This window comes from Carassius gibelio, chromosome B3 (assembly GCF_023724105.1).
Source record: "Carassius gibelio isolate Cgi1373 ecotype wild population from Czech Republic chromosome B3, carGib1.2-hapl.c, whole genome shotgun sequence".
NCBI classification, from domain to species: Eukaryota; Metazoa; Chordata; class Actinopteri; order Cypriniformes; family Cyprinidae; genus Carassius; species Carassius gibelio.
The window spans coordinates 11,502,543-11,521,912 of record NC_068398.1 but is presented as its reverse complement, the minus strand read 5'-3'; the positions used below and the strand labels follow the sequence as shown (position 1 = coordinate 11,521,912).

Below are 19,370 nucleotides of genomic sequence, written 5' to 3'. Positions count from 1 at the left end.
CTCATCGTTACTTCTTGAACATTTGTCTAGATAGCAATAACATTTAAAATTATTATTATTAATTTTATACATTACTAATATAATTTGACTAAATAAACAGAACATCATGAGTGTCCATAAACTGTTTAATACATAAATATGTATTGCAAACAAAACAACAAACACATAAAGAAAGAAAGAAAGAAACTATCAATATCATACATTTATATACATATATATTAATTTAATCCAAAAAAAAAAAAAAAGGCAATTGTGGGTGGCATACTGGTGTCGGCATTATGATACATTAAACAGTTTTCAGTGAATGTCAGGGTGTCTCTCAACTTTGAAGCATATTCATTGTTGAGGATGAGAGCTGTGTTCTCATCATCTGTTTCACAGAACTCCTCCTCCCCTTCATCATTATTTCTAAAAGAGACTCTGCATCAAAGGCACTTCCTTTTGTAAACAGCACAGGGTTGGGTGTATGTGGTTCCTAAACAAGGAGAAAATAATATTATACTATAACAATATTTAGTAGTGGAGAGTAGTCATTTATTATTATTATAATAATAAAAGAAAGATTAAAAAAATAAGTCAGTAACAAACCTATCACAATGTAATTGAGGTGTTGAAAAGAAAGATGAGGCAGTGTAAACTAATATAGAGGGTGGCAAGTGGTCATTAAAATCTAAATTATGAATGTTTTGGTTGTAAGAATCCCTTAATTATACTTACCTTACTTTACATTTTTATAATAAATATATTATTGTAAATATACAAAATTGTTATCAAAAGTATATGACCTCATTAAAGGGATATTTTGTTGTCATTTACTCTGCCTGATGTTGTTCCAAACCTGTATAACTTTTTCTTCTGCAGAACACAAAATAAGATATTGTCCATATAATTAAAATAACTGGTGTCCAAAACAACTTGTCAGTGATTTTCAGTGACATTGTTAAAAAAAAATTATTTCACAGAAAAAAATAAAGTCATACAAGTTTTTAACAACATTATAATAATAGTAATAATAATAATAAAAAAAGAAAGAAAGAAAAAAAGAAAGATAAATAATGTTGCTGATGAAACCTTACACAACACATAGATATGCTTCAGATATGTAGAAGTGTTACAGAATTACATAATGGTGTTCCTCAATAATATAAACGTGCCCAACCTGATCATGTCTAAAAGGTGTTTTTCCAACCAGATTCATTTAAAATAATTTGCTTTTGTCACTTGTCATGTTCTGAGCTGAATTAGTAGGCTCCCTGAGCTTTAAAGGTTGAATGTGGTATGGGGAAAATTTAAAGGATGTACGGCTGTAAAATATGAAACTATTGAACAAAGTCTATTTTTAGGGGTAAGAATTTCACTTCACTCAATTTAACACAGAATAGCTTCTTGTTCATTTATGAATCTAAAACTGAATATTGATTTTTATGATATTTCATTTGTGTTCTAAAATTTGACAACAACATGGTGCACTAAAGATTATTGTGCAATTTAGAAATAAGTGAGATACAGACGCAACACACTGTATCAACTCAAGGCCTAAACATTTTGGTTAAACTAATGGAGGCCACCACAACTGCATCTGACATCACAATTAACTAAATAAAATTAAATAAGTAATTTAAAAATAGTAATAGTAAATTAAATAGCAATTTACTAATGTAACAAGAAAAAGGTGTTCTAACTGTACTCTGTCTAGTCATCACAGTATTAGAAAAGGTTCCTGAAAGAACCTTGTTCTAATATGAACCCTTTACCACAACAAAGTTTCAAAAATAACTGCCAAATAACCAGTGGATCATTATAGTACCTTTAAGTTAAACGTTGAACCTTTTTGTTAGCTAGAAGTTCATTTTTACACTTTAAAGTTCTTTTTTTTTTTAACTCTAAAGGTTCAATCTCTTCTAAGAGTCTGTCTTGAGAGATTATCAAATGTAGTTAAATATGTGAACAGAAAAAAAGTTTGTTTCCTTATAAAATGCATGTTAATCAGTGAACAAATGTTTACAGGACCTATGTTTTTAGAAGCATTGTTAACGATTGTTCCCGTGCGGTGTTAATAATTGAATAAAGGTCATGTCCTTCCTCTCTGTTTCTGAAGTTCTCTGAAGTCTATCTCACTTCTGCAGACAGACAGATCTTAGAGCTTGAAACTGAATCCGGCGGCTCCTTTAAGAATTAGGGATCTTGGAGTGACGCGGCAATGAAATCCAGTTGATCCTTCTCTCGCTTTGCGACGCAAGTATTTGTGCCACCGCAAAGTAGCTGGCGCTGGAGATCCGTGACGTTCGCGATTTGTTCAGCGTTGCGCGTGAATGTGGGGAAAGAAATGACTCGCTGCCTTTGATCCTGTTTTGAACATCTGTTACTCTTGTAACTTGGGATAACTTTTCAGCCCAATAGAGGGGAGCGCTAGGAGAGCTGAACATGGACTGGGGCACTGAGCTTTGGGTAAGTTCGGAGGATAGACTTTTATGGTTTATATTTCATCCTTCTGTTCCCAAGAATTTAACCGATGCAATGCGATCCAACACCGTCTCAACTGAATACATGTGCGTAAATTAGCGTGATTTATGACCAACCTGGAAGAGTATAAATGCATCAAAAGACTATCTGGCAAATTGTTAAACATATTTATGGCCTAATTTTTCGAAGTTGTTACAATTTAATTAGATTCATTGCCACGTTTAATGTACATTCGTTTAAACTCAAAGTTGAGAAGAATCATAGCAAAAACAGTATCACCGTTAACCGTAATCATTGTATCCGTCTACAGTCAGCGTTAAATACTGAACTGTTAATGAACTCTATCTATCTATCTATCTATCTATCTATCTATCTATCTATCTATCTATCTATCTATCTATCATTTTTTCAGTATTCGCTAAATGTATTTTCATTTTGGGGGAGTTGTTTTGTTGCTTGTTTAATTACGTATAAGTGGGGTAAAGTTATAACCAACAGATTTTGACATGAATATCACGATTATGTGTTTAGTTTTGTTGTTGTTGTGTTTTTGTTAGGTCTCAGGCTGCTTTGGAAAGGTGCTTTGGCTTTGTTTACCTTCTAAGACAGGCTTATTGCTAATGAGAAGTGCTAGCTGCTTGTTTGAGAATTTATGTTTCAAATCCTGTTCTTTAGTTTCAGTGTATTCTGTAGATCATTTGGGAGAGTTTTATAAGCCGACCCTGCTTATCAATGACAGCTGACAAATAATTTATGCTTTTTATTTAGTGACATCAGGTTGGTAATTTTTGTCCAAAATTATCTCCAGCAATTACGCAACACTGTGTCACTCCAAGCACTTTGACAAATGTAGAACTCTGTTAGAGAAATGGAGCGAGTGCAAGTTTCTGATTACATCATCATCACCACCTGTACTTCATCCTTCCTGTTTGTCACCCCATTGCCCTGACCGCCATCCCATAACATCCCATCTGCACAGAGGTTCCCACCTCTTTTGACTAAAGGCAGATTTTACAAGCCTGCAGTGTGTAAATGGAGTGCTGCGCTGAAGTGGGTGGAGATTGTTTGACCTCGTTGCTGTCGCTCCCCCTAGGCCTCTGTCCGCTCTGTCCCTCTTTCCATCTTCTACTGCACCAGCCTAATTAGTTTTGCCCTAATTTTATAAAAACGCATCATCCAGTCCACCTCACTGTTTATTTTGGTGTTCTGCCTCACTAGAAAGTTTCCCTTTTCTGTGCTTTTTGAAGGACTCCACTGCCAGCCTGGGAAATCACAGAAGTTTCAGCTTGGTAGTAAACAGAAGTGAAAGCTGGGGTTGGTGAGGACTTATTTCTCAGGTGTAGACGCTTTAGGCATTCCTGGCGGAAAGTGCGTGCGACGATTCTCACAAGGTCTAACATTGGTTTATCGTCACTCTGAGCAATGTCTCACCTAATTGGTTTTGTTTGGGTTAGTCATTAAAGTGGCATTCCCATGGCTACACTATGGCATCTGTCCATTCGTTTGCTGTTAATCCCCTAGCTATTTTTGGCAGCTCAAGATTTCCGTTTACTGATGAGAGAGTGGCTAATTTTTGTTGGTTTTAGTGTTTGTTTAAATTCGTTTGGCACGTGTTGAGAAATGCTGCACAGCAGACTCCTTATTAAGTCATTAGAGCATGACGAAGGACAGTGGCATTTCGCTGTATCGGGGAGGTTGTAGACTGGTACTCTGGACAGACTGGGAGAATAGCTTTGCATTATGGGGAGGAGGAGTTAATGATGGTGGAAAAGTACAAGGGAGGGGTCAAGACTGGGCTGAATACAGTGCTACAGATAAGAGAAACCCTGCTGTAAATTATGCCCAGGACTGTTTTTATAGCTTCAGTGGATGTTTTCAAAGGGGATCTCTGTTGGTTTTAAGATTGTGATGATAGCACAGTTAGTGTAAAGTTGGATTGAAGTCACCGCTGATTCAAATCTAATCAGAAGCTGTTTTGGTGGATAAACTACATTAAATGGTTAGTTCAACTAAAAAACCATTACAAACCTATTAGTTTTTTGCTTATCAGATTAAATTGCTCATACATTTCTTTGAATTAAAAAAAAAAACAAAAAACGGGACAAGTTAGTCTAAAATGTACATTTGAGTAAGACTAAATAATTAAAAATGGCTGCCAAAATTAATACTGTTGTACAGTCAATTAATAATAATCTTATTGCTAAAATGTCAAGTTTTCACTGACTAAAACTAGACTAAAATATTTTAGTCTTTTACCCCCGTTTCACAGACAAGGCTTCAGCCTAGTCCTAGACTAAAATTGAAGTCTTGAAGACTGAAATGAAAATAGCTGACAAAATGAACACTTCTTTCAACGGACAGACAACAATGATAAATATTTTTTTAAATCCCCAAATTTCCAAAAATCTTAGGAATTTGAATAGACGATGGTTAGTAGTAAATGATGACAAAATGAAACCAGTTGGTTGAACTAACCCTTGAACACTTAATTTATTAATGTGAGTTTCATGCAAACAATTAAGAAATGCCTTGGTTATACATAAATTATATAAGAAATCACATGTAGAAGATTTTGCCTTATTTAGATTATTTTCTTTATAATAAACATATCAAAGCCTTTTAAATCCTCAGTAGCCTACTGTAATGCAAAAAATAATGCATTAAATGTATTATTATTTGGAAATTATCAATAAGTTAATAAATAAAATAATATCTCAAATGCCATTTTAAATATACATCACAGTTGTGTATGATGTGCTCTAATTATCTGATGTTGATTTTTTTAAGTTTTTTTAAAGTTGAGAATAAGATAATTTTTTTGCATTATGATAATAAAAAAAGAAAACAAAAAATTAGTTTTTTAACCGCATTGACATTCTGTATTGACAGAAACATTTTCTGTACAAATTTGATGTATAAATATTTGCATACAAGAAAGAAGCATACAGAAGCTTATAGCTTGTGATTATCCTTGACATAAACAGCTGCCTCTTGAGGCTTTGTTTTGAATGAAGTTGAAAAGCACTGTATTTTTGTGAGTGAGTGGGTTGTGAGGGGGTAGGGAATTCTTCTCTTGTTCTATATTAATGGACTCCATTTTGAGGAGAGAGGAGGAGTAGGTGGAGTCAGGACATGGCCTGGCTTGTTAGGAATGTCATCCCAAAGGCACCTCCCTCCTTTCCACTTTAAAACGCACATCTAGGTCCAGGCCGTTGGAGGTAACACTGGGGTGGGGGGATGTTTTAAGATATCAGCACTCTCAAATGGTCAGGCCCGTACTTGAAATGTAACACACTTCCCCACCAAATAAGGATCTGGGAAAAGGGAAAAATACAGCCAAAGTGGACCGTTTCAAATATTTTTGTTCTTTTGGGAAAATGCTGTCAAAGGTTTGACAAGTTAGTCCCTAGGTCTGTTTATGTTTTGGCCGTGCTTTAGGAAATAGCATGTGATATTCATATTTTTGTTGAGCAGCACTGAAATACAACAGGAAGTAGAGAAGACTTCCACTTCCTGTGTACTGCCTGCTCAAAAGCTTGTGGCAGGATGAGTTTAAAGCCTTGAGGAACCCCCTGCCTCCTACAGATAACTTTATAGGGTCAAAGGTTGTGGACAGGCAGGGAATCTCTGGGATGTTCTCTGTGTGGACAGATGTAATGGCCCTTTCACGTGACTCACATCAGCATTACAGATGGCATGACATTAGTATTACTGACCCTGGACCACAAAACCAAGTCATGAGGGTCAGTGTTTTTTAAATTAAAATGTATACATCATCTGAAAGCTGAAGAGATCAGCTTTCCATTGATGTATTGTTTGTTAGGACAGGATAGCATATTTGGCCGAGATACAACTATTTGAAAATCTGGAATTGGAGGATGCAAAAAAATCTCAATATTGAAAATTGCTGTTAAAGGGGTCATATGATGAGATTTAAAAAAAAAAAAATTCTCTTCGCAGTAGCTCTGACTTTACTACAACAATCTGGCACTTCTGAATCAGCTACTTACTGCAAACACATAGGAGCTTCATCACTGTGTCTGTCACGTGACTCGGTTCCCCTTTCAGACTTGAACTGATGGTAAAACTAAGGACATTATTAACTGTCTTTACATTTATTTTGAAAGCTGAAGCATGCGATTATGGAAAAAGGGGCATTACATTTCCGACGAGCGCTTGTGGTGTTCAGCCAATCACAATGCACTGGGTCAGTTGGCCAATCAGAGCAGACTGTGCTTGTCAGAAGGAGGGCTTTGTAGAAAAGTCGTGTTTGAGAGAGGCGGGGCATAGAGGACCTACAATAATGTACAGTATTTGAAAAATAATGTTGTGACACACTACCATTTAAATGTTTGAGGTAAGATTAAAAAGATAGAAAGAATAATAATCACAGGAAAAAATTTCATTTAATAACATTTTAAAACAGAAAACATTTAATATTTAGTAAATGCAGCCTTGGTAAGCATATAGACTCTTTGTAATTTCTAACTTTTGACCATCAGTGCATGTAAAAACATTAAAAAGAAAAAACAAGCATTTAATGTTTCAATTTGATTGTTTATGGGCGTTAAGTCTAGCTGTTTCTGTAGAAACTGCAATTCTCTTCTATGTGCTGTCTGCTCTTCCTCTTTTTACATTTTCTGTTCTCAAATTAGTTTGATTGATTCCAGTGAGGAAGCAAGTATGGCCAGGCCATCACTTTACACAATCTGATGCAAGCTTTCTGCTCTAAATATGTCATGCAGAACACTGACCAGTGTTTGAGGTTAGTCAAACTTGAAACTACTTGCCCTGACATTTTCATTTTCAAAAGCACAGTCAATGCATGCTCATTGATACTAATGGAAACCTTTTCAGATGTTGAAATGTCATGTGATGGTATCTTTAATCTAAATCTATTTTAAAAAGCATTGTGCTAGTTCTATTTTTGAATTATTATGCATGCAGCATTTGCTGGCTCATAGTAAATAGTAAGAGACTACGTGTAATATAAATGTATATTTTTAAACAGTAATTTCTGCAGAATCATTTAGTGAAGGTAAAGTAGATTAAAAAGTAGATTGTATCTTTTAAAAAAAAGATCAGGAAGATGTTATAAATAAACTACCTGGAACCAAAAAGCTCAAAATGATGATTACTCTTTAGACCCCTAACTGACCAAATCTCTGTGGTTTGCCCATTTTTTAGCTCATTTTAGCTGTTTTGCAGTTTCAACATCTCAGGAGTGTTTTTGTTCCCTTTTTTGGCTGCCATGTCTGTGCAGACCAGCTTTTTTAAAAGGGTTATTAAATACTATACTATAGTTTCTGTGACATGGACAGCTCTGCACATTCAATCCATTTTCAATTCAATTGATGTTTATTTGTGTACAAATAAATAGTTTAATGTTTTCTACATTGTGGAATACACCTGGAGTACTGAGGAAAGTAACTTACAAGTGTATTCCACAATATAGCAATTTTCACGATACAAGTGGTTGTAAAGCAGTTTCACAGAAAATGAACGTTTCTACACGTTCTTCATGCATTTAGTTAATGACAGTGAACACTATTAATAACCATTTTTATATGTTGCGATTAGACTACCAAAATTTGGTCGTCATGATCTCTTCTGTTGTGTTCGGTTATCTCAGATCCAGACTGAAGCTTGTGTAATTCCTAGTTACCTTAGGGATTAGACATATGATGGTATGAAATTTTCATGTTGTTATTGTAATTGCTAATGCTTTTATCACGGTATTGATAAAATATTGTTATAAACTAATAAAAGGTTTGACTTTTTTCATATAACAGAAAGAACTGAAATTTACATACAATAAAGTAATACACTAAAAATGTATAAGTGAAATTTTTTCACACAAATTAAAGCGCAAACGAATTAAAAGAACAATAACAGTTTACAATGTGATCTCATTAGTAAACCTTATTTAATGCATTAACAATTAATAATGAGCAATAGATACATTTGCTACTGAAGTTATTAATCTTTGTTTAAAGGAATACAACTGTTAGGTCATGAAGTAACACTTGTACCTTTTGATTTTAACAAGTGTAATTAAATATTGGAATTACCTAAGATTAATGAATGTTTCATTGGTAGTTTATGTTAACTAATGAATTAACTCATGTTAATTGGTAGTCTAGATGTAGCCTAAATATCTATGGCATGTTGTAATCCAGATTAAAATGTAAAAACAAAATAAATAGCCTATGAAGTTTTAGTATTATTATTATTATAAAGTATTTGGTGCTGTCACCACTGCGAATACAAAAATCGGAATGGCTGTTTAAACAATATATATGTATCAATGGTTTAAACCATTTAAATCTGTTTTTAGAAAGTAGTAGCTTTGTTGATGGGTTTTCCAGAGTAACGCCTGCATTTCTGCTGTTCAGCATCATCTGCTGTCAGAGAGTGAATGTGCTTTCATCCAGAGCGTCTCACACGCTCCGTCAAGCGCTTCTCATCCGTGTTTGTTTACATCAGAGAGCGCACGTGTCTTTCACACAGCATACAGTGCTGTTGTGCAAGTGTGACCAGTTGATAGGGAAAATATTCTTAAAATGCATTCCAATTAAATAAAATCGGAATAATTTGTAATCGAGAATTATTCACAGTATTTTGAACAATACTGTGCATATTCATTACCTTGATGTATTGCATTACCGAATACGTGTCTACTCCGGATGCAGATCCCATCGCAGAAACAGAGAAAAATTAGCTCTTCCAACCAAAGCAAAAAATGGAAATGTCAACCGCACCATCCTTCAGATGAGACAATCCCAGGATCTCTTTCGAAAAGAGGTGTGACCTCAGCATCCTGGGCAAATTCACCCATTGGCCTCTGATTTTCATGGCCTCCTAACAATCCCCATATCTGCTGATTGGCTTCATCACAGTCTCCTCTCCACCAATAAGCTGGTGTATGGTGGTCGTAGTGGTGCACTATGGCTGCTGTCACATCGTCCAGGTGGGTGCTGCACACTGGTGGTGGACGAGGAGACCCCCCCTCGCAATGTAGAGCACATTGAGTGCCTAGAAAAGCACTATGTAAATGTAATGAATTAAAATACTCCGTTTTAGAGTATGTATGGCATGGTGAAAATCAACACGATGAAAGCATTATGCCTCCCTATAGTTATTTGTGACCCTGGAGCACTAAACCAGTCATAAGTAGCATGGGTATATGTACATGTAGCAATAGCCAATAATACACTGCATGGGTCAAAATGATCAACTTTTCTTTTATGTCAAAAATCATTAGGATATTAAACAACTATATTATCCCATAAAGATAATTTGTTAATTTCCTACTATAAATATATCAAAACCTAATTTTTGATTAGTAATATGATTTGCTAAGAACTTGATTTGGACAACTTTAAAGGGGATTTTCTCAATATTAATATTTCTTTTGCACCCTCAGATTCCAGATTTTCAAATAGTTTGTATCTCGGCCAAATATTGTTATGTTCTAACAAACCATACATCAATAGAAAGCTTATTGATTCAGCCTTCAGATGATCAATAATAATAAAAAAAGACTTCTATGGCTATGACTTGGTTTTGTGGTCCAGGGTCACATTTCATAAATTCTAACTATTTTGAACGGAGCAAAAGCTACCTATACAAGAATGAAGAGTGAAGTCAGATCACCACAGTCAAATGGTTCTGGATCCGTCAAAAAAATGAAAAGAAGTTAGATTTTTGACATGTTTATTTGAGGGCTTGATTTACTTGATTTTGTATTGCAGGACCAGTGTGACATCATTGATAAACACACACAATCTGGGCTGGACCTGGTGGACAAATACGTGAAGTTTGTAAAGGAGCGAACAGAAATCGAACAGAATTACGCCAAGCAGCTGAGGTAAGAGATTTGAATATGTGGGATATGCTGTCTGCTCTGGATGTAGCTGTGTGTTAGCGTGTACATGTGTATGTATGCTGGTCTGATTGTGAAATATCCATGTCTTATGACTTATTTGGGGCAGAACTGAACTCGTTGGCACCTCTTGAGCTGTAACGTTGGCCTCGGCCCAGAGGATAAGCATATCCGTGCCTGCACCCCTTCTAATTCATGACTAGGCCTTGACGCTCGCTTGATCTGTGCCAGACTATCCACCCGCTACCTCTCTTTTTCCTCCCTCCCTCCTGCTGTGAGAGAAGAGAGGAAGTGGGAGCAGACGAGCATATGACTGAGGGGATGTGGATGGATGGAGTGAAAGTGTGGAAAGCAGCTTAGCATTGGCATCTGCCTCTACTTGTCGTGCAGATGAAGGAAAGAAATGCAATCTGGTTTTCAGTATGATGGCCTTCCTTTTTTTAACACGTTCATTACTTTTGTTTTGTAGTCAAGCTCTTTCGATTACACCATTGTGATTGGTTAATCAAAATTGAAACGCCACGGTATTTCATGTAAGTGAGCTTTAGTCTTGAATGACTGAGACAAATGGCAGGACGTTTTGCATTTTGTCAAACGCTTTGTTTCTGAGTCAATGACAGTATTCATGATTTACAATTTGAATTTATGTTGGCTTGGTTTCGGAATAACAGTATTTTACCTTTTTCAATAAAAGTTGACATTTAACAGGAAAGCAAACCAAAAAAATGTTAAATTTCATGTATGATAATATTTTGAAGAATGTTGGTGACCAGACAGTTTTGGTTCCCATTTACTTCCACTGTATTCACAAAAAAAAATACAATGTTTTGTCAAAAGGAACCAAAACTTTTTGGCCATCCATATTCTTCAAAATATCTTGTTTCTTCTGTGGAACAGAAAAGTCCGTCATACTGGTTTGAAATGAAACCGAGGTGAGTAAATGATGACATCTGGGTCAATGATTTCCTTTCTGGCTGGAGAACTATCACTTCATGTGGTATATATAACAGTTCAGATAAAATTATAATATATGTCCTTACACCTTGGAAAAAACTGTATTTTTTAATATTTGAGTAAATAAATAAGAAAGGAAACTAGGAAACCATGATCAGTAATCAAAAGATTATTCCAAACTACTTGATTTCTATGTATTTTTTTCTTCATTATGACATCAGGACACCAAAATTTAGGGCTTGGTGATCTGGCCAAAAAAAGATAATGATCAGTTTTTGCATATCAGTTGATATCGATAAATATCACAGTAAACTTCAGATGTTTCTTTCTTTATAAGTTTAAAGGAAGATTTTTTTCTCCTAAGTGAAAGTTGTAGAAACCAGCCTGTTAATTGTGGGTTTAAATGAATCTTTATGGTTAGAACATGACAAACACAAAAATGTTATTGTGATAATTATTGTTATCATTTTATCGCCCAGCCCTAGTTGTTTGTAAGTTATTGTATGTAGGAATACCATTTGTAATGTATTTTTAAATGCATTGAATAGGGCCAGACAAAAAGTCATTGACTCTTATATTCCTGCAGTATTTCTGCATTGCTGTGCTTGTCCACGGTCAACTTTCACTGCTCCGAAATCTTGCTCCAGGATGACTGCAAAATAAATGTATAAGATATGTATAAGATCGTGCCATGTCACACAATGTTTTCATATTTAGTTTTTATTCTCACTGGAAACTCCCTTTGCACCTGATTAGTCTTATGAGAAGAAAAATGTAAGAAAATTTCCCAGTGATACACAAAATACCCTGACGTCTGTGTTTTTGAAAGACCAAATGCTGTGCTCACAATGTCTCATGCAAATGCTACACAGCCACCTGCTCCAGCAGGACTTCTGCAGTTTTCAGTCTCCAGCGTGGCATGTTATGCAACCTTTTGCTATTTGAAACCTGAGTACTTGCAAATGACATTATTATGATGTAGTTGATCTTATTTTTTTTTTCTGGTTGCTAGGAATCTAACCAAGAAATACAGCCCTAAACGAGGCAGCAAAGAAGAGCAGGAATGCAGGTAATTTTGCACGCTTCCAAAGCTGTATGATTGACTTATTTTTCCTCACAATTATGATGACAAGTGAACTATCCAACCTTAACAATGTGATATCAGAGAAGAAAGCTGACAGATCCCCAGTCACTATAATCAGATCACAGTGGGATGCTGAGCTATGTCTGATGTTGCTGCGGTGCCTGAGCAGCAGTAGCTGTGGGGCTGTCGCTGTCTCCAAACAAAAGCACATGAGCTCAACAAACAAACGCATACACCTGTCAATGACTTCACATATGCGCCCTCAGAGCAAAACTAATGAAGTCACTCATGGAAATCAGGTACCACAGGTGAAGAACCTACAGTGGCAACACATTGAACCATTGGTGCATTTCAAAGTCAAACTGGAAATAGCTTTTATTCATCAGGGTCTGATTGGATTGGGAAAGCAGATTTTGATATTATTAGTTATTGTTTTCTTGTTTTAAAAATCAATGTGTGTGTCTGGGCCAAGAACTAAGTTAAAAAATAAAGGTGACCGGGCTTTTTCAGTGGTGGCACCTAATTTGTGGAATAGTTTACCTGTACACATAAGAACTGCTCAGACTGTTGGAATTTTTAAGTCATTTCTTAAGACACACTTGTATTCCTTGGCTTTTATATCAAGCTGAGCTGTGACATTGGTATGTTTTTACTGTATTTGTTTTATTTGTATGTGACTCTCTAGTTTTCTTTTCTAGACATTGTTAAGCACTTTGGTCAACCATGGTTGTTTTTAAATGTGCTATATAAATAAACTGAACTGAACTGAACTAAATATGTATGTATGTATACACATTATATTATATGATATTATATTTAGTGCTGTTAAACGATTAATCACGATTAATATATATATATATAATATACTTCTATTCAGCAAGGATGTGTTAAATGAATAGAAAGTGAAAGTAATGACTTATATTATTAGGAAATATAAATATTTTGAATAAAATTGAATTCAATGAAACTTTTTATTCATCAGATAATCAAAGAAAAAAACCTATCACAGGTTCCAAAAAGATATTAAGCAGCCCAGCAGTTTCAAAACTGATAATATATCAGCATATTAGAATGATTTCTGAAAGGTCATGTGACACTGAAGTAATGAGTTGACTGATGAAATTCTGTGCTGCATCCCATAAATAAATTATATTTGAAAGTATATTAAAATATGGAACCAATATTAGAAATTGCAATAATTTTTCAAAATATTACTGTTTTTTGTTTTTGTTTTTTTCTGTAAATTTGATCAAATAAATACAGCCTTGATAAGCATGAAAGTATATGTATATGTATGTGTAATAATGTATGTGTAATAAAAAAAAAATTTGGGGAGTGTTTTTTGTCAAACCAGTTCCCAAATTGCTCTAAAAAAGAATGATTCATAAGTTAAGTGATTTTTAAAATGGCATTAACCCCAAATGACTGAAAAGGTCACGTTTACTACCCATACACATTTTGTCTCACTTGTGTTGCTTTTCTTTAGGTTCTCCAATCACCAGGCCTTTCTGGACATCCTGAATGAGATGAACGACTATGCGGGCCAGAGGGAGCTGATCGCTGAGAACATGATGATCAATATCTGCATCGAGCTCACAAAGTACCTGCAGGAGCTCAAACAGGAGCGCAAGACGGTGAGAGAATGAGAGAGGCAGACGGAGAAACTGGGCCAGGCTTAAAATAAAACATGCTGTGGGACAGAGGGCCGAGAAGGACGCAGAGAGGGGGATTGTGGGAATGAAGGAGAGGTGGTGGAGAACACGTCACACTGCTTGTTTGAGAAGAAACATTCGAGTCTTTTGGGGGTGGAAGCCTCATTTTGATTTGTGCCACACTGTCAGAGGAATGCTTTGGTGATCTTCATAAAGAACAGTCGAGGCTCGGCGTATAACCTCAGCTGTCTCCTCTTGTTTGTCACTCAGAATTGATGGGATACTGTTTTATTGTTAGTGCTTCATAAGGCAAACATCACTATTAGCATTGCACATACTAAAAGTTAGGGATTTGAACAAATGACTAACCTTAAGAGTATTATACTGGTTCTGCTACAGACATGAATAATACATTCGACTTATACACTTGGTTTGAAAGAAGTGTGCAATTGTAATTTTTTGTAAGTGACATTATTTTTCCTGTCAGATAATTAAATGGGTGGAAAAAATCATATAGATGTACAAAGAAGGAGGGACCTGAGTATCTAGAGCTAAGAATGACATTTAGGTGGGCCAATAAACTTACACCCTAGCAACTGCTTGTATATGACTTGGCAACCGCATGACAATATAATAAAACACTCAGATTAGCAGCAAACGCATAATAATGTCATTTCACAGCACCTAAGGAGCTTCATAATAATAATGAAAATCCAAACCATCTTAGCAACCGAATAGCAAGACCCTGGAAAAACTGATAATAATTTACTTTTTTATATATATTTTTTAACTTTTAGCAATAGAAACATATTTTACCCACTGTATTTTTATTTTACGCAATTTATTAATACAAAAAACCAAGTAATCTTTTGTTTTATTGTGTCACACAAAATAAAATGTAAACATATCTCCTTTTTAATGTTTTATTTACAGTTTAAATAAGTCTTCAGGAAACTTTTGGTTTGGCCTATATTGTGCTCTATATATATTGTTATCAATGAAAATGTACCATCGATAAATACAGAGACCGTTTTATCACCCAGGCCTATATTCAATGTTACAAAGACCCACACTGAAAATATAACATGCATTTAGAAAAGATACATAAATATATAAAAGTTAATTTACATTTTGTGCAAACTTTAAACTTGGACTTCATGTTGAGGCAAGCAGCACTCATATTTTTCTTCAGAAAATGTAAAAATCTGGATGTGTTTATTTTATGTCTGAAAGCCCAAAGCACACTGACCATGATTCCACTCTCTCTTTCTCTGTAATGTGCAGCATCTGTTAGAAGCCAAGAAAGCACAGCAGTCTCTGGAGGGCACCTTCAAGCAGCTTGACAACGTAAGTTTCTCTCTGTGACAGGTTGTGATGGAGACTCTGTTGTGGTGTTGTGTCTCTTACAGTATCTTTGAGCGTGTCGTTGAACCACCAGATCAGACTGCGCTTGATGAGTTTACATCCCTGTCAAAGGCTTGCTCTTTGCTAGTCTCTTTGTGGCGTAAACGCTGACTGTGGGGAGAGTGCTCTTTTGTCTTTATTGTTTCTGCTCAGTGTGGGGTTGTATCGGGGGATTGATAGTGATTGTTTACCGATCGTTTCTGTGGCCATTGTGTTTGGTCAGGTGAGGATCAGGAGTGTAAACACACACACACACACACATTCAAATACTCTTGAAGCAGCTGATATTTTCCAGTTAGCAATGAGCAGATATTTTAGACACCTTTTAAAGGGATAGTTCATCCAAAAATGAAACTTCTGTCATTAATTAGTCACCCTCATTTTGAGAAATTGTTGAATAAAAGTAATACTTTAATTTTCTTCGCCCACAGTAAGTATTTTCTAGCTTCATGAAATTATAGTTGAATCACTGATGTCACATGGACTATTTTAACAATGTCCTTAATATCTTAATTTGTGAACAGAAAATGGACAGGTTTTAGGGGTTTGGAATGACATTAGGGTGTGTAATCGATGACAGAATTTTTGGGTGAACTATCCCTTTAAACACAATGCATTCCCAATTGATCATATTAATTTAAAAATAGAAATATGATGTTATCTGAAGCTTACAGGAATGTTCTGTATGTTGAATGGCTCATAGTGCATTTTAAGTGAGCTTGAATTCAGTGGCACCAAAAGCCTTTGCTGTATTTCACATAGCCAGCATTGATATGCCTGTGGAAGATAGAAAGTGATATAGATTTGGAAAAACATGCAAGGAAAATGCAGACACAATCATAATTTTGGTTGACAATACCCCTGTTATGGCTGCAAATAAGAGCATTGTGTATGAAAATGCTTTTATTCATGTTCTGGATGTTATTTTCATGGTAGAGTAAGAAGCGATTTGAGAGGGAGTGGAGAGAAGCAGAGAAGGCGGCTCAACATGCAGAGAAAACCGATCAGGACCTCAATGCCACCAAAGCCGATGTGGAAAAGGTATTTATGTTGCGCCAAAAGGTTTTACAGGTCTTGCCACTCCCTTGCATGCACATCTCCCATCCCACCATCTCATTTCCCTCATATCCAAATGCATTATTGTTGTTTCCTTCTTCCTCTTTATGTATGCGTGTCTGATTAAACTTTATCTTTACTTCTGCGTGTGAATGTAGGCCAAACAGCAGGCGCATATGCGAACGCACATAGCAGAGGAGTGTAAAAACGACTACGCTTTACAACTTCAGAAGTACAACAAAGAACAGAATCAGTTCTACTTCACGGAGATGCCTCTTATTTTCAATGTAAGACACATGCCTCAGTTTTAACAGGTTGAGGCACATTTGATCCTCTCAGCTTACTGTAGGAATGCTCCTTTGCAGAGTGCATACTGATATCTGTATGCATGTTTGTTCGCTGTAGAGGCTGCAGGACATGGATGAACGGCGTATCAAAATGTTGTCGCAAGGTTACATCCTATTTGCAGACACTGAGCGTCACGTCATGCCCATCATCGGGAAGTGTCTGGAGGGCATATCCAGAGCTGGCACGAATGTCAACGAGAGGAATGTGAGTTCTCTATTGTGTTTTTAAGAAAATCACTTTTGTTTCCTGCTCTCAATAAACCACGGGTGTCCAATCCTGCTTTGGGAAGGCCACTACCCTACAGAATTCAGCTTCAATCCTGATTGAACAAATCTGAACCAGATCATTAATTTCCAGGTAAATGTGATCAGGCAGGTTGGAGCTAATCTTGACCGGACATTGGCTCTTTGGGGGAAGGATCGGACAACCTTCCATTAAGCATAAACCCTTTGCAAGCTAAGACATTGATTTGCTAACACTTTTCTGTGTTATTTCAGGACTCTTTGGTTCTTATAGAGCAACACAAGTCTGGCTTTGAGAGACCAGGAGATGTGGAGTTTGAGGATTACAGTCAGGGCATCAATCGGGCCTCCTCGGACAGCAGCCTGAGCACTCCTAAAGGTCCTCTAGAGTTGCTCAGCAAGAACAAGAATAAAACATTCCGGTTGTTCAATAAGAAGAGCAAGGTAGGCTTCACTGCTCTCTGAAGGTAGAGCTCCTTCTGATGAAATTGATTTGATTTGTGTGGAGATGGAAAGTTGTCTTTTACCCTGCTGGAAAAGCCCTGCCAAAGGTTGCCAAAGCTTTTGAATTTGCTCGACTCAACCAGATCCCATCAGCTTGTCCATGCTGATCTACCAGCTTGAACCAGGTAGACTTTAGTCCCAACTCCTGGTAGTCCACATGCTCCACCATCTACATCAGGTCTGTCCAATTCTGCTCCTGAAGGGCTCCATTCTTCAGAGTTTTATCTCCAGTAACATTTTTCCAGCAGGGTTCTACAGTACATATCCTTGGAGTGGTGTCCAATCCTGCTCCTGTAGGACCACCATCCCAAGTTTAGCTCCAACACACTTTTCTGGAAGATTCTAGCAACCTTGAATAATTGGTTCAAGTTTACTAAAGCTAATGTCTAGAGGAAAGTGGCCTTTCAAGGAGCTGGATTGGACACTTATTCACTGTAAGATGAGAGAGAAGAGTCACAGTCTAAAAGGTTTTGAGACTATTTGAGGACAAGAAATCGATCGGTCTTTGAGAGGTTTGACTAGAAAAGGTATTAGATCCAAAGCTATGGTTTCTTGCGCCATTTGTCTCCCTGCCACAGTTGAACGATGCATGATGGTTCAATCCGCCTTGACCCTTTCTCACCCCTTACTCTCAATCTCTCTTACGTACCCAAACAAGATCCTTATGGTTTTCCTGTATGCACACTTTGCATGGCTATTTGGCTGTGAGGGGCTGATGGAAAAGCCTCCAGCTCTGTTGTTTAGCTCAGCATGTGACTCCGTGCTCATTCTGCTGCGTCTGTGCTTTTCTTTGGGACACTTCTCTCTCTGCCATGGGCCTTAACACACACACTACTGCTATTATATGCTATATAATATATCCTTCAGTCCCATCACAATGACACTTTTGTGCACCGTGTGCCATCAGGATAGATGCTCGGTTGCATCTGGTTAAGTTGTTAAGGTGATAAATCCTCTTAAAATGAGGGTAGGAGGCAAAGCATTACTAAAACATTCTCTTCAGTCATGTGATGATTCAGAGCCCTGCGTAGGATTTGTCCCAGAGGCCTATGTAAGTCTGAAGTTTTCTAGGAATATTATATTATTAACAATTTCCTGCTTCTCCAAAAATCTAGTTTCCTGCTTCTTCAACACATTAAAAAGGCCCTTTTCACATTTTTTTGTCTTGCGTGTTAGTTATTACAGAGTTTTTGTTGTGCCTACCAAAGTTGCACCTCAAATCTGCTTCCTTCTTCCTCTACCCTTAGTAGTTAAGATCAAACATCTTCCTTTATTCCTTGTTGCTTCACTTTTTGCTCACTGTGCATGTTTCCTTTCCGGCTGAGACAGTCACGATGTTGAGAAGCTAAAACCAATTTATGGGGAAATACTTATTTTTAGTGCCAAGCTTTCATTTGTTTACCCAAAAATTTGTGGTGGATTGTTCGGAACAATTTTAGATTTAAAGCTTTTTTTTTTCTTTCTTGAATCAGGATGAAACTTATTTACTCTGTTTCACCCGATGTAAAAATTATCCTAAAAAGTAAGGGAACAATATTATGCTGCCATGTAAGACGTGTAATTTTGGTCATGATTGAAAGCAGAATCACATTTATTCTACAACAATAATCCCAGATTTTATATATGTATATTTAAAAATAGATAATTCCATCTAATTAATGCATGATTTCATCCAGTATAAGTTTAGTGTTAGGATAGGAAGTTTTTAGCTAAGCAACCAGCTAATGACAGATTCCTTATATGAAGCTTTGAGCATTAGTTACTTGTGTTATTCAGAT

The 19,370-nt window shown here is 36.3% G+C and overlaps 1 protein-coding gene across 2 annotated transcripts in view; it reads left to right on the top strand.

The window, feature by feature from the left end:
• Positions 1 to 2,099: 2,099 nt before the first annotated feature.
• The window catches only part of LOC127953308 (cdc42-interacting protein 4 homolog), a 29,792-nt gene continuing 12,521 nt past the window's right edge, over positions 2,100 to 19,370 (top strand). Inside the window, exons 1-9 of one of the 2 annotated variants that reach the window (XM_052552444.1) lie at positions 2,100 to 2,448; positions 10,218 to 10,333; positions 12,315 to 12,371; positions 13,873 to 14,020; positions 15,323 to 15,385; positions 16,379 to 16,483; positions 16,657 to 16,785; positions 16,904 to 17,050; positions 17,344 to 17,532. In XM_052552444.1, coding sequence (XP_052408404.1) covers positions 2,425 to 2,448; positions 10,218 to 10,333; positions 12,315 to 12,371; positions 13,873 to 14,020; positions 15,323 to 15,385; positions 16,379 to 16,483; positions 16,657 to 16,785; positions 16,904 to 17,050; positions 17,344 to 17,532 — 978 coding nt within the window. In that variant the 5' untranslated portion in view covers positions 2,100 to 2,424. The remainder of the gene's footprint in view (positions 2,449 to 10,217; positions 10,334 to 12,314; positions 12,372 to 13,872; positions 14,021 to 15,322; positions 15,386 to 16,378; positions 16,484 to 16,656; positions 16,786 to 16,903; positions 17,051 to 17,343; positions 17,533 to 19,370) is intronic. The other variant, XM_052552445.1, reaches the window with a different exon arrangement.